The sequence below is a fragment of the Stegodyphus dumicola genome, chromosome 1 (assembly GCF_044657685.1).
Source record: "Stegodyphus dumicola isolate Sdum_Otavi_A_Nest chromosome 1, ASM4465768v1".
In the NCBI taxonomy this organism is placed as follows: Eukaryota; Metazoa; Arthropoda; class Arachnida; order Araneae; family Eresidae; genus Stegodyphus; species Stegodyphus dumicola.
Genome location: NC_140768.1, coordinates 197,470,868 through 197,486,571, shown reverse-complemented (window position 1 = coordinate 197,486,571; position 15,704 = coordinate 197,470,868). Strand labels below are relative to the sequence as shown.

General features: G+C 34.8%; 1 protein-coding gene across 1 annotated transcript in view; it reads left to right on the top strand.

The window, feature by feature from the left end:
- Positions 1-15,029, top strand: part of LOC118197553 (astacin-like metalloprotease toxin 5) — a 37,537-nt gene extending 22,508 nt beyond the window's left edge. The window contains exons 4-6 of the mRNA XM_085824568.1: positions 4,874-4,991; positions 8,125-8,300; positions 14,636-15,029. Coding sequence (XP_085680694.1) covers positions 4,874-4,991; positions 8,125-8,300; positions 14,636-14,880 — 539 coding nt within the window. The 3' untranslated portion in view covers positions 14,881-15,029. The remainder of the gene's footprint in view (positions 1-4,873; positions 4,992-8,124; positions 8,301-14,635) is intronic.
- Positions 15,030-15,704: the final 675 nt, after the last annotated feature.

Here is a 15,704-nt window from a genome sequence, read left to right as displayed (position 1 = left end):
TCAGAGAAGGAAGTTTCTTTCCTTATACACGTGTATTAAATTCAGCGACGATACTGAATGAACTTTTCTTTAAGGCAACAGAATATTAGAATAACATGGACATTAACATGAAAAAAACCATGACATTTGCAAAGGAAATATTTTCTGTAATTTGAAAGAAACAGAATGAAACAAAATTGCAATAATAATAATATACTTACTAGCACACAGTGTCTTTACAGTTGGATCGAGATCGTCGTGTTTTGGTTTTTGCACTAAATTCATAAACTGAGCTATTTATATAATCTAAGCGTTTAAGATTGCTTCTGATATTAACAGCATCTTTGGAAGATTTTATAATTTTATTATTCCATAAAACAGTAAGCCATCTGCAGAACGCTGCAGCTAAATTTTTTCGTTGCAAAGAAAACAAACGATAAATTTCACGCTTCCATTTCACTCATGTGCGTCATCCAACGAAAACAAAAATGTAAGAATCCTGCTAAATGTCATTATGCCAAGAAAAAATGATGTCATCTGAAAATATGTCCAATCACAAGCACGGAATTTTCCCTATGCGCGTGGCGCGGTACAGAATACTTACCGCGTATAAGTCGACATATTTTGGACAAAAAAAAAAAAAAAAAAAAAAAAAAGACTTCAAAGTGGGGGGGGGGGGTCGACTTATACGCGGGGCCATAAAAAATTAAAAGAATCGGAAGTTCAAAAATTTCTTTATATAATGCAGTTGTTTTCTTCCCGCACTCAAATTGGACGACTTATCAAATAAGTCACTTACTTGAAGTAATTTCATGACTTAAATTATGTGACGAACTAATCACAGAGTTTCATACTTTAACTAGAGTAAGTTTTGATTAAACCAAAGAATTTTCGGCCTCTGAACAACCGATCAGTATCGAGCAATAAAAAAGTTTCGCCAACACGCCAAGAAAAGAGAAATGCAGATAGTTTTTACGTACGTATAAGTCTTTATAATAGTTATTGCTCATTCATGAAATACTTTTGTTAACAGGCGTACACGTCAAAATTAAAAAAAATAGCCCACGCAATAACTGAACAGTTTTGAATACTTCTTTTAACTTTTAAAAAGGGAAAATGCAGATAGATTTTACGTACGCGAATCTTTTCCGGAACAAATTCTAGAAGGTTCCTATATACGATCATTTTCCCCCAATTATCCCAATATGTATGATGACGAGCCAATGACGACAGAAGAGTTCTATGAAATGTTTGGCGAATCTGACCATGAATCGGAAGTTGAAGGATTTTGATTTTGTTTATTTACCAAAGTATTTTTTATCGTACATTTATTTTTTTTCTCAGATCATTTTGAATAAATGTAGTACTTAAAAAAATTTTTCGAATTTCTCGATCGATTTCGGAAGTGGGGGGTCGACTTATACGCTGGTTTCTTATTTTCTACGAATTTTTTATGTCGAAGTGTGTGTGTGGGGGGGGGGGTCGACTTATACGCGATATCGACTTATACGCGGGTATATACGGTATATGCGCCTCGTTTATATATTAGAATTGATTTAAAGCTAGATTCCGATTATAAATACGATTCAACAGCAGTTGGTAAAATTGGTTCTATTCTAACAAGATTCTATACCTTAGTTTTGCTCAGATGAAATTATAACAAAAAAACTTCATGTGCCAAGAAAAATTGTAACTATTTTTCCCGTTTAGTATACAAACTACGGATAAAGAAAATATCATAATCTGAAAACTTAGATAACAAAACCTCAAAGTAAAGTTTTTAAAGACTAATTTAAAAAAATCTAAAATTCATAAAAATTATAAAATTAAATGTAATTTCATTATGATATTCCGATTCCAATTAAACATTTGATTTTAAAAACAGAACCAAATTGTTATATAGGCCTGAATATAAAGACAAATCTCCAGAAATACAAGATACAGAAAATGAAATCACTTTATTTTAAATAAGGTCTTCATAAGTGCAATGTTAAACGGCAGGAAAAGAAAATCTATTGAGATATTATTGCAAGGTAAATTTATTTTGGGTTTATTCAAGAAAGAAAAGATGTAACTTTTTTTTAGACACGAACTTCGTATAGTGAAAACAATAACACATTTGTCCTTCTTTGAGATATTAAAAAAGAAGGTAACATTCCTTTCCTTTGAAGTTACAAAAGGCTGTAAGTTAATATAATCAGATAGTTGTATTTATTATCGTCATGCAATATGATAGAGCTATTATTTTGCAAATTGTTTATAATGCTGTAAGGATCCTAAGTTTTACTAACGTTTGTTTTATTTTAAAAATGTACTATCACTTCTTATTTTCTACTTCCGGCCAGAATTAAATGCTTTAACTTGTTTATTCAAATTGTCTTGCTAATGCCGAAGTATTTAAGTTGTGGCTTTTTGCCGAGAGAGAAAGAAGGAGATTTAGGAAGCGAGCCGCTTGCCACTGCAGGGTTATGAGTTTTTCACTCGGTTGCTGTTTGCCTTTAAGGCCAGAGGTTTAGCTCTCTTGATACACTCATGTCCATAAATTAGGGATAATGCAAAATCAGGCGAAGAAAGAGTTAGAAGCAAAACCAATTTGACTTATTTGTAAAGCTTATTTATTAAACAAAAGGTAAAGAGCTATGTGTTAAACAAAAGGTAAAGAGCTATATGTATAAAAAAGGATGCTATATGTTTGATATTATTAAAAAAATTAGCGATTTTTTTCCCTGGAGCAAATTACAAAAAAAAAAATCTGTTTATAAAAAACCAATATTACATGGTTGGTATGATTGTTAATACATTGTATGTCTCCCAGACGATGCAATACAGTCCGTACAACGCCTAGGCATGCTGAGTATCAAATTTCGATCTGATCTTGGGGGATATTACACCACTCAAAAAGCAATGCTCTCCGAAGTTCCGGTAGACATGTAGGAGGAGGTTGACGGGCTGCTACTCGTCGGCCAAGCATGTCCCACACGTGCTCTACTGAATTCAAGTCCGGTGAGAATGCTGGACAGTCCATACGGGTGATATCCTCCGACTGAAGGCATCCGCTTACGATGTTTGCACGGTGAGGAAGGGTGTTGTCATCCATAAACACAAATTGTGCGCCCATGGCGCCCCGAAACAAACGTACATGTTGTTCCAGAATGACGTCCCGATAGATTTGGCTTGCCATGGTTCAAATATGAACATGCAGGTCAGTTCTGGAACCCATAATATTCCACCCCAAACGAGCACTCCTGCACCACCGTAACGGTGTCGTTCAATGATGTTTTCTTGGTGGTAACGGGTACCTGAAGCTCTCCACATGAAAGTCCGGCGAGAATCAGACTGCAAGCTAAACCTGGGCTCATCGGAAAACATCACACAAGCCCACTGTTGCGGTCCACAATGCATGCTCTCTACTCCAGGCTAACGGCAGGCGATAGTGAGTTGCAGTAAGTGGAGCGCATCTGAACGCATCTACGAGCATATAGACCAATCTGCCCTAAGCGTCTGTACACGGTCTGGCTTGAAATTGTCGCACCAGTGGCTGAAGAGAGCTGACGAGACAGGTCTGAGGCTGTGCTCCGCCTGTTTCGTTTGGCAGTAACTGCCAAATACCGGTCCAAATTCGGCGTTGTAACTCTGGGGCGACCTGTGCTGTAACGGCTACTCACATTACCATCATCTTGGAATCGTTGCCAAAGCCTGGAGATGACACTCTGGGCAATTCCAAGTTCGTCTGATACTTCCAGTTGGGTACGCCCACATTCCAGACGGCAGATAATTCTACCACGTAAAAAATCATCCAAATGCGTCCTTTGTGTCATAACTATTCGGTTATTGCACTGAAATGCTTATAAAGCGCCTGCGAACAGTTTTACTTCTTTGCCTGTATTCCTTATATATCACTCTCTTACACTCTCGTCATTGTGACGTACCATCGGTGTCATCTGGTTACTTCCTGAAATTTGCATATGATTCTTGAAGATGTGTGTAGTGATTTTACAGGTGATATATTTATTTTAGAGTTCGATTTCCGCGTGACTCCGAATTATCCTTAATTTATGGACATGAGTGTATTTGAAAACGAATTATAGCTTCAGCATTTCGGCGTACTATATACGCACCCTTTTAAATAAAGGCCAGTCTTAGTGCTAGGCATTTGTATACTAATTCAAAGTTATCTTTTAGTTAGAGTTTTAAGTTAGTAGTTTTATACTTTTACGTTCAGACCACAAGTGGTTGGTCTCTGTATCCCGAAGTTTGGGAGTACCCGTAAAGTAACAGAGAATAAAGGGTTTAGTATATCCTTCCTGCTTGTATCGTCTACTATTCCACACAATCTGGAACAGAGCTTTAGTAAGCTCACTGTTCTTATTCAGGATACTGTATATTCCCGAAGCAAGTGAAGGGGCATACGTCACCTGACAATGCAATTGGTTGAAAATCGCTAAAAATATATTTGATTTACTTCATCACCAGTAATATCTCCAAATTTTATGAAATAATATCTCCATATTTTATTAAAAGTCTTAATAAGATAACAGATGACACAAAAATGTACAAATGAAACATGAAGAAAAGATATAATACGTAATGAAACATAAGCAAACGGTTTTTGTTAATACTCATATATGTTAAAAAATATTTAAACATTTTATCTCACCTGAAACTTCTGTGACATTTCATAATACAGACATCTGTAACATGTAAATTTCCTGTGCACAGAAAATAAATTTTTAACTTATAGTGCTCCTGTAGTATCTAGAGTGTTGCATTTCTTGCTAATGCTGAAACTTTAAATGAGAGCAACTGGTACCTCTTAAAAAGGTAGCTTGAAGACCTTCTTAAAAATCTGTATAAACTAGTAAATATATTTCGTAATCCTAATGTCCATTTGCAGACGACTTAAAAAGTGAAATCCAGAGAGCAATGAAGCATATCATGGACAACACTTGCCTAAAATTCGTTCCATGGGATGGATTAGAGCGAGGTTATATCAAGATCTTTCCCGGCGAAGGGTAAGATTGCATTGCCACACATAATAATGTTTCATAAATTCCCAAATCGAAATTATATATTTTAAATTAAAAATTTCTATTATTGTGTTATCTTTACTGTTTCTGTGTCTTTTGCATTCTACTTTTTATTTCATGCATTACAATTTAAGGTTCAGTCTGGAGCCAGAATATTAAAAAATGTTGTCATTAGTGTATATCAAGAGCAATACCTCCTATCATAACTTGAAAATTGATGCTAATAGTTTTAACACATTTAAGCATAAACGGTACTAGGTACTTTTTGGAAGTAGGAGAATTGAAAAATTAGTAACCGCCTTCGCCGGGAATCGAACCACGGACCTCTGAAATACCGGCCCAGCATGCAGAACCACTACTCAACGAAGGCACGCTAGGAAAGCGGGAGAGATACCTTATATACTCCCCCCCCTTTAAAGAGCGACTGGGGTTTTTAGGGTATCCAATCGCCAAATCCTGGGTGTGGAGAGTTATCAATAACAACCCTTTTAGTTCGAGCGCCACTGTAGAGACATTAGGTATTTCTGGTAGCAGGCAAGATGAAAACTGAGCAACCGCCTTCGCCGGGAATCGAACCACGAACCTCTGGAATACGGGCCCAGCGTGTAGAACCACTACACTACGAAGGCACGCTAGGAAAGAGGGAGAGATACCTTATAAACTTATTGAAGAGAATTAAAGAAGAAAAAAGTGTTGATTGAGGGAAAAAAAAAAAAAACAGCAAAATCAGATTAACGTAAAGTTTGAATAGAACTCTGCCAATTTCGAAGATTATCGGATACATTTTCCTCTTTTTTCTGGAGCAAAACAGTCTTGTATTAAACCCAAAATTTTATTAATCAAGAGAAATAAAAACGGAAAAATAAAACCTCAACAAGTTTCGGGAAGTTAAATAGCCATAGTTAAAATCAATGGGTATCCATATAACAAAGCAGGGAAATTAGACGAACTGCGAAACAGCAACAAAATAGTGTTCACATGATTGAAAAAAAAAAAAAAAAAAAAAGGTGTCACGTAATTTGTTCGTGCAGTTTTTCAAGAGAAATAAAAACGGAAAAATAAAACCTCAACAAGTTTCGAGAAGTAAAATAGCCATAGTTAAAAATCAATGGGGATCCATATAACAAAGCGGGGAAATCAGACGAACTACGAAACAGCAACAAAATAGTGTTAACATGATTGAAAAAAAAAAAGGTGTCACGTAATTTGTGCGCGCAGTTTTTAGTTTCTTCTAGCAGTACCGGAGTGTCTAAAGGTGCTGAACGCTGATGCTAGTTCTCTTCTTGCTACATTTTTAAAGAATGGATTGGCTTCACACAGATTTCTTCCTGAAGAACATAGCCGAAATATAGAATTCTATTCAAAATCTACGTCAATCTGAAATTGCTGCTTTGCCTAATTTTAAAGCGAATCAATTATTATATTTCAGTGCTTGTACTAGAATGTCAAATATTTAAATACTTAATTGTCCTTCGTTTTCCATCAGTTAGTAGCTTGTTCTAATAGGATAGTATATGAGAAAGATACCAAGGTTTAACGTTTATTCTAAAAGTATGGTTGTTAAATATTTTCAGGTGTGACTAAATTATTAAAGTTTATACAATCACTGAGTAAAAATCCTTTAAAAGAATTAAATGTTTCAATGGTTTTTTTACTTTTTTCATGCAGAAAGTGTTCCTTGAAAGTTCTGCGTCTGTAGCACTGTTTGTGGCTCAAGTCTGCTTTCTGTCACTTGTTTTCAACTTTAAACAGTACTGTAATAGAATTAATAAACACAGTCAAAAGTCTTTAATCCGGACTCGTCGGGACTTCAACGATTCCGGATTATCGGTTTTTCCTGATTATAGGTCATCAATTTAAATCCGGTAAGATGGCATGTATAAATTATAAAATTCAAAATTAGAAACCGTAATTTATGAAATAAAGAGTAATTATGATCTAAAAGGTATCAAAATTTACAAAAAAAAAAATAATAATAATAATAATAATAATAATTAATATTATTTGTTTATTTCTAGCAGTACCGGAGTGTCTAAAGGTGCTGAACACTGATGCTAGTTCTCTTCTTGCTACATTTTTAAAAAATGGATCGGCTTCACACGGGTTTCTCCCGGAAGAACATAGCCTAATTATAGAATTCTATTCAAAATCTACGTCACTCTGAAATTGCTGCTTTGCCTAATTTTAAAACGAACCAATTATTATACTTCAGTGCTTATGCTAGAATGACAACTATTTAAATACTTAATTTTCCCTCGTTTTCCATCAATTAATAGCATTTCTTTCAACGCTTGCATGCGTAAAGCATACATTACACATAGTCGAAATTAGAAAATTGCAACCAAAAAACTATTTGATGAGTATTCGTGATATTTATAATGACGAGAAATTTGATTTAAATCATATCAAAGACGGAGTACATCGAGATGAAATACTACATTTAGTAATGAATTATAAGTCGAATAAAATAAAAACATCTGCCCTGAAGATAAGGAGAGTGCTGACAAATCAACTACCAGTTCATTGCGCGCCGCGAAGTTCCCCCTTCCGGCAGAGCAGCGTGAAATTGATAAACAAATTTCGGAATGGTTAGAGAAACAAAGGATAAGCCTTTATCCATTTTTTGCAGCAATTCCACTTTTTGTTTGATGGACATCGAAACATGCTTTCACTTTGTAGATCCTTTGGCAGCTCCAGAATCGGAATTTTTTTTTGACATAATCGAAAGTTCAAGCTTACTTTTATAAAATTGCTCTAACAGTCTGCAAAAAATAAAAAGCCGGATCCAATTCGAAGATTAAGGAACAACGCAATCTGCAACGTTAACTGAAATAGATAATTAGATAATTTTAGCTTAGCTTATACCGTCCGTTATACATTAAACGCGCATGCGTATACGTATTATGCGCATGCGTAAAGGTATTATAAAGAAAAGGTCTAGATTTTCTGGTCCGGATCTATAATCCGGATCTATAATCCGGACCATAGATCATTCCGGATTTTGGACGTCCGGATTAAAGACGTTTGACTGTAATATAAAAACACATGCTATCATTTGTCCTATGAAATTCTCTTCCATTAAGATAAGAAAATCAATTCTAACATATTTACCCTGTAGGTGCTACTCATACTGGGGAAGAACGGGCAAGATCCAACCCGTATCATTAGGTTTCGGGTGCGAGCCGATAGGTACTATCATCCACGAGCTGACCCACGCAATTGGCTTCGATCACGAACAGAACAGGTCAGACAGAGATGATTACCTCATTATCTACTGGCAGAACATTTGGCCTGGTAAGTCCAAATATGAAAAAAAATTCTCTGTAACAATATCCCTTGTTTCAGTAGATTTGGACTTGAATATTATCTCTAAGATTTCAGAGCTTCTGATTCGTGGATCTTAATTTATGTTGCAATTACACTGTACAATCTTAATTTACAATTACATAGTACACAGAAGAATAAAGAAGGCTTTAAGTGCAAGTTGACTGTCACAAATAACGTGCGATTTGAACTTTCTGTCTTCCCATTATTTTTCAAGAATGGTCAGCAGCAGCTTTACCATCGTAATTACCATCAACTTACAATAACAGTAGCAGCATTTGCGTTAGTTAAAGTTTCGAGGATTAAGATGCAAATCTTATTTAATCACAGATGTGTAACCATCTCATATTTAATTGCTGCAAATAATACGCATTTCCTGAGCGAATCTTAAATTTCTAGTATTTATTTTCAATGGTTTCGAAAAACAAAATGCATTGTTATATGGTTCAGTATTTTATACAACAAAAGGGAAATAAAATATTAAAAAAAATCTGCTTTATAATTCTTTAAAAGCGGTTCAATAAATTAAGCCTATCTTGGCCATATTAGGAGAAAATTTCCCCTTGATAGAAAATTATGTCATGTTTAAATGAAGTATTACGCTTGACTGCATACAGCTGAATAAGATGGTTTACAGTGCCATAAGGATAAATACTTTAAATTTCTACTTCACAGGCATTAAGTATCAATACATGTTAACTATGAATCGTAATCAAGCAAAAAAAAAAAAAAAAAAAAAAAAAAAAAAAGCTTATGATATTTACATCATAATGCGAAGATACTCTTAAATTTCTTTTGAAATTAAAGTTTGTATATATTATTTATCAATATATAAAAGCAACAAAAAGAGGTTGTTAACTGAAATGGATTTAATTTTGACCTCTGGGTTCAGATATTCTTGTATAAAGGGATACAAAATCTCAGCCCTTAACCTGCAAATGAATGTTCTAGTGAATTACAAACCTTCTGATACAAACAGTCAGCCTGAAAATGTTAGGGGGCTAGTGTTTGAAGTTTTGCTGGTCGTATTCTGCCAACTTTTCAAGTTACATGGAAGACAGATGCACTCCGTCATATATCAAAGATGTTAATCCCTACAACATTTGCCATACATGTTGTCATTGTACCGTGATGTTGCGCAATGAGTTTCTCCCAATTCCATCCCAGTTTAGATTGAATATATTACAGAAGCATGATCTATGCGTCTAGAGTTCTTGTTCACTACTGTCGTCGTAAAACAAAATTCTTGTGACTAGTGATAATATAAGAATTGCTAAGGTGTCAAAGCGTCATGCAGCTTTATACACTCAGAGGTAGTACTCATATCTAACAAATTCTAATTATGGGATCACAATGGATTAGAAACGCCTCTACTTCGATTAGATACCAGAATGGCAAAAGTCCATTTGTTAACTGGTCCTTGAAGTGTGAGCCTTCAACATGCAACTTTCACTAATTATACCAGCAGACACGTCTATTTTATGAACATATTATAATCACAAATGTGCATACTTATAGGAGATTCAAACCTTTACCTGCAGCATAGAAGTAGCTTTCACTAATTATCATATTGATCAGATGGCATAGAAATAAATAACAGCACTTTTCGTTTCTGGGTATGACAACGTGAAATTTTAAATACACTTGTCAAAAGAAGGAATTGAAAAAGCTGCCAAATAACATAAATGTTTCTCATAGGCTCTTCGTTTTCCCATTAATGCTATCTTAACATAAGTTGAAACATACTCGTATTTAAGAAGGCCAAAAGGCAGATTTATTTATCAACCGAGCTTATTAAAATTATTAATTATATTACAAGTTCTGTTTCATCTTAAGATGAATACGAAATTATAATAAGAAGTACTTTTAAATTTTACAAAGTGTATTTTTTATTTTTAATTAAAAAGTAATTTAATATTTATGTGGTAAAACCTTCTTGAAAAAGACATATAAGAAACTACTTGAAAGGACAGCACGTTTAATTACATTTAAAGTTTTACATTTTTAACAAATATGTTAGTTATAAACTGAATTAACTTCTTCAATACATTTTTATTTACGTCTTTATCGTCGTCGTTCTTTTACTGCATCTTGAGTCCAACTCATCTAATTGCCAACTCACAAAACGAAAAATAAAACATTACAAGAATTATACGATGAGCAATCTGTACGCCATGTGGTATTCAACATTGGCACTACATCATTCGACCGTCCTGCACTCATCTGGTCCTCCAGGCGACAATGCAAATACAAAGAAAAGACAAAAGCAAAACAAGAAAGATAATAAAAATAAAAGTTAAATGTTTTTAGAGTCCTGATCATCTTTCAGTTTCAAGAATTAGAAAATGAGCAAACGTCGTCTTCAAGCTTCATCTACCATAGAAACAGGTAGTTTAACGTCTTTAACCCGCAGTTTCTTCATTTTTAGGCATCCTCTCGTTCTTCTTTTAGGCTTTTTTCTTTTCGTCGTTAAGCGTCTTTCCTTTCGTCTTAAGAGCGTCATCTCTCTCTCTCTCTCTCTCTCTCTTTTTTTTTTTTTTTTTTAGTTTTCGCCTTCATACAAAAATATATAATCCAAATCTTTTTTTTGTTAGATCTGTCACCGTCTGTATTGAAAATAAATTTGTGTAAAGTTCTAATTTTATCTGCTTTACAATTCTTTAATGCAATGTTGATTTGTTTTATTTCACTTAGAATCATTGTCAAATATGAAAACAAAATCTACATACCTTCTATCTTCCGAGTTATTTCAACATGTAATCTTACGTAGAATTTCAGAATTGCTTGAAGCGGTTTATAATCCCACTTCTGATATAATATGTGGTAATACCGTCTTGAAAAAGACATCTAAGAAACTACTTGAAAGGACAGCACGTTTAATTGCATTTGAAGTATTTACATTTTTAACAAATATGTTAGTTATAAACTGATTAACTTCTTCAATACATTTTTATTTACGTCTTTATCGTCGTCGTTCTTTTACTGCATCTTGAGTCCATCTAATTGCCAACTCACAAAACGAAAAATAAAACATTAAAAGAATTATACGATGAGCAATCTGTACGCCATCTGGTATTCAACATTGGCACTACATTTATAAAGTTTGAAACTGAGATAATGCCATTTTGTGAATTTTATCTGTGGTGACTGCCTCTTAAAGTGACCAATATTTCTCAGAACATAAATAAATGTCAGTATTGAATGTCACGTGTTAAAGACCAACAAATCCTCAGAAAAGTAAAATCATTTGGAGTCGAATGTGGTCATTTTATAGAGGATTCATTCCTTACAACATTTTAGATAAATATTCTAGATCAGGCATCGGGCAACATTTCCTGGCTGCAGATCAAAATCGGCCAAAATAATGTATTAAGAAAATGTTTCGAGTCAGTGGCATTTTATTTTAAAATAGTCTTTTTCGGTAAATAATAAAATTAATTTAATTGAGAAAATAATTATAATACACTTTAAACATGAAAATTATAATTATAATAATTGCAAAAACAAATATAACTGAATGAACTTTATTTTTCTTTCCGATTCAATGCTTTCCCAAGGCCCAAGGCGATATTTTCCGGAGTACCTTTGCAACTTAATGCAATTACCTCCACAACTTCGTTAAGAAAACTGAAGTGATTAAGAAAAAGCACTGGCTAAAGGGTAATGAAGGAGACCATTAAGAGTTTACGGGGAAAGAAGTGAATTAGGAGTCCACACTAAGGACGAAAAAAATTCTTTCTGCTTTCAACCTGTTTTACGAGATTGAAAGAGAGAGAGGTGATGAATAAAGGCGAATTCCTGAATGCGTTGCATTAATGGAATCGGAAAGATTGGAAGACAATCAGCCGGGAAACATAATTTTCCAGGGCTTGGGAAAGGTATATTAGGTAATACGGAAAACCGCAGTAGTTGCTAATGCCTTGGGAATGGGCTGGGGGGGGAGAGAGTCTTGCGACTAAAGCTCGGAGCCAGGGATGGAAGAACGAAAAGAAGGGGGGAAAAGGATTCAAGAGGCGAAAAAGTTCTCCTACCGCCCGTGGCGAGGGAAGAATAGGAGCAACTTTTGAAGCGGAAAGAACCGTGAAGAAAGTTAACTGTAGAAAAGACGGAGAAGTTTTTCAAGAGAGTTAAAGGAAAGACAGGGGAGGAAAAGTGGTTTAGGTTGGAGCGGAGAGGTGGATTAAAAAGGGAAAGGAATAAAACTAGAGACAGGATTAAACTGAATTACCTGATTGCAGATGATGTCTGAAGATATGCAAGCTTGTATATTTATATGCAGTTTGCTGGAACAAAAATTCATATAATAAAAGTGTTTTGAGTAGCATACGAAAGGTGTAAATTTTAATAATTAGGATAATTATTTAGATTTTAATAGCAAAATAGTTTAAGTTGTTTAATAAAATATTAAGAATCTTTAAAGCTATTATAATTTTGAGTTTAAGTTGTCTGGACCGTGTTTTATGAAAAGATGAGGTCTTGGCAAGTGGAGGAGCATGTTACCTATAGCAGCACGGATATGAAACCGAGAAACGAGGCCGAATTAGGTCCGGCGGGCATGTGGAAATATAGAAATAGTTAAGAGTCGCCGGGTTAGGCCCGTGAAGTGCTTGTTAATTTAAAAATTTTTTAGAAAGAATTCCTAGTCAAGCAGACACCTCCGCTTTGGCTTCCTAGGAAAGATATTAAAAGTTCTATCCAGAACGCTCCTAGGTCGCTTAGCTGAGCTGGGCTCAGCTGGATCATAAGCAGGAAGTGAATGCAAGACTGGGTTTTCGATCTGTGTTAATCTATTAAAGAATTTGGCCGAATTTTGCCGGAAAAAGGCATCAAGGGGTAGAATTTTGAGATCGTTATGAAGCACTTCATTACGGACGAAATAATGAGTATTTGTCAGAATACGAAGCGTGACGCTCTGGAATACTTGGATTTTCTTCAGGTGGCTATTGGCAGCAGTTGACCATACGACAGCTGCATAGGTCAGAATTGGAAGGATGGTGCTTTTATACAGGAGGATCTTGTTATTGAGAGAGAGGTTGCTGGTTCTTTTAAGAAGGGACATCAGTTGAGTTCTTGTTGTTCTTGCTTTTGATATTGCATAGTTGATGTGTGTATTCCAGAGCAGCTTCGCATCTAGATATACTCCCAGATATTTGTAGGATTCCACCCAGGGTACATTTTCTTCAAATAATCTGAGTGGAGGGAGTTGACTATGGACATTCCTCTTTCTGGAAAAGAAAACTGTGGCGGCACTTTTTGCGACATTAATTTTGATTTTCCAGGTAATGAGCCAGGACTCCAAGTCTGTTAAATACAGCTGTAGGTGATTGAGAGTGGCATGTAATGTTGAGTGCTGTGAAATGATGGCTGTGTCGTCTGCATAGAGTGCTAGATCGACACTTGGTGTTTGTGGTATGTCATTTACATACAAGTTGAAGAGCGTAGCGCTAAGAATTCCTCCCTGAGGCACCCCCGCCAGGATAGGACGAGGAGAAGAGACAGAATATTTAACTTTAACAGAAAAGGTACGATTAGTGAGGTTCAATGCTTTCCCTGATGTTAAACTTGTGACCTCAGTTTAGTCAAATCTGTCTTATAGTTACACCTCTATAAGCATCTGAATTTTTGCTAATTAAGCTGCTCATATTATTCTTATATATTTAAAATAAATTTCATGTGTGAATGCGAAAATATTTGCTCGCATTTATAAGGTGAATTTTACCGATGCAAACAAAATTGTCATTTCTATTATCTATTCTCAGTTTAGCTTTTTCATGTTTTCTTCAAGTTTCCGTTTCATATTTATAGTTTATAATTTATTTTATGTAGCACAATTTATTTTTGGAACTCATGTGGGTCATTTCAAATTATGAAATGGGTCACTCTATGAACAGTGAGTCATAGGTTATCGAAGCATGTTCTAGATCATATCATTTAGATATGTTGTGAAAAATAAAATAATTTAGTAACTTAATAAAGTGTATACATATATTGCTGTGAAATAGCTCTATCTGCTAGGCAGTATATAGTTTCAATTTAAAAGATATATTAAAGAACTTATCGTAACATATCGTGACACCTCTGAGAAATAGCAATTTTTAGTGCATGGATGATAAATGGTAGCCTAATGTATAATGACGTGACACAAAAATTGGTAATAAAGAATAATTGATAATTTCTATGAACATTTTGCTCATTCTTATAATTAATAAATGATATTTTTAACGCCATGTATGTTTGTTTCATTGTAGAATAACCTTTTGAGTGCCACTTAACAGTGAATTATTTTAACGCGTTTACTTTTTCAGATGCCTTGGATCAGTTTGACAAACTAAAGCCGAAACAAAATCGATTGATCAATGAGTTTGACTATGACTCCATTATGCTGTATGGAGAAAAGACTTTCTCCAAGGATGGCTGGTCCAAGACTATGAAGGCCAAGAAAAAAGGAGTTAGGATAATTGACGTTATCAAGAAAGGCAAGCTCAGCAAGAGCGACATCTATCGAATCAACGTTCTGTATGAATGCGATAAGCAGAAGAAAAACGTATAACTTATTATATAAATTTAATGATCTTAGGGAGATGGTGTATGATGTATAAAAGATGAAATTCAATAAACTGTATTATGCTCTTAAAATATTTTTTAATAAAACTAATAGCCTTGCTTGAAGAAAATCTAAGAAGGCTCAAACGTCCCATATTATTGCATGCAGTGTTTGTTATTGTATTGTACGAGCTTTAGTCTGCAAAGCTTTCTTTTTAGAAATTTTCTTTTGTATTCGTAGCTAGCTATTTGACACAAGAGACCTTTTCTTGGCTCTGACATGCCTTTCTAGCTTTTGATTTCAAACGAGAGATGAAATTTTTCCTTCCACTTAAGCAATTATGGTAAACTAGCTGGCTGAATGAGATTTTCGTGAGTCATGTACAGTCTGCCTATCATAAGAAAAGCTCTCGCCAGTTAAGTTAGTCTGCAGCTGTCTGTTGCTTTAGAAACGAGCCTTGACCCATTTTCCATAGGGGTGTCTTGAAGACAAATGATAAACTCTTTTCCCCTCAGCCAACAGTCGCCAAAAACAAAATAACAATGAAGCAACCCTTGCCTCGCCCCTATCTGAAATGTACTAGCCCTGATGCTATAGCGACCACCACCCACCAGACACTGTGGCGGGACTGTTTTTCTCGTAGACAGACAATAAATGCGAGTCGGTTTTTTCTTTAGAAAGACATCCACGGGGAACATGCTTTCCTTAACCAGGTAGCCATAATTGCTTTGCATTAATGAATTGACAAATCAAACGTAACATTTTTTAAATAAATTAAAATTAATCAACAGTAACATTTTGGAACAATTATTGTTAGCTCTAAGTTCATT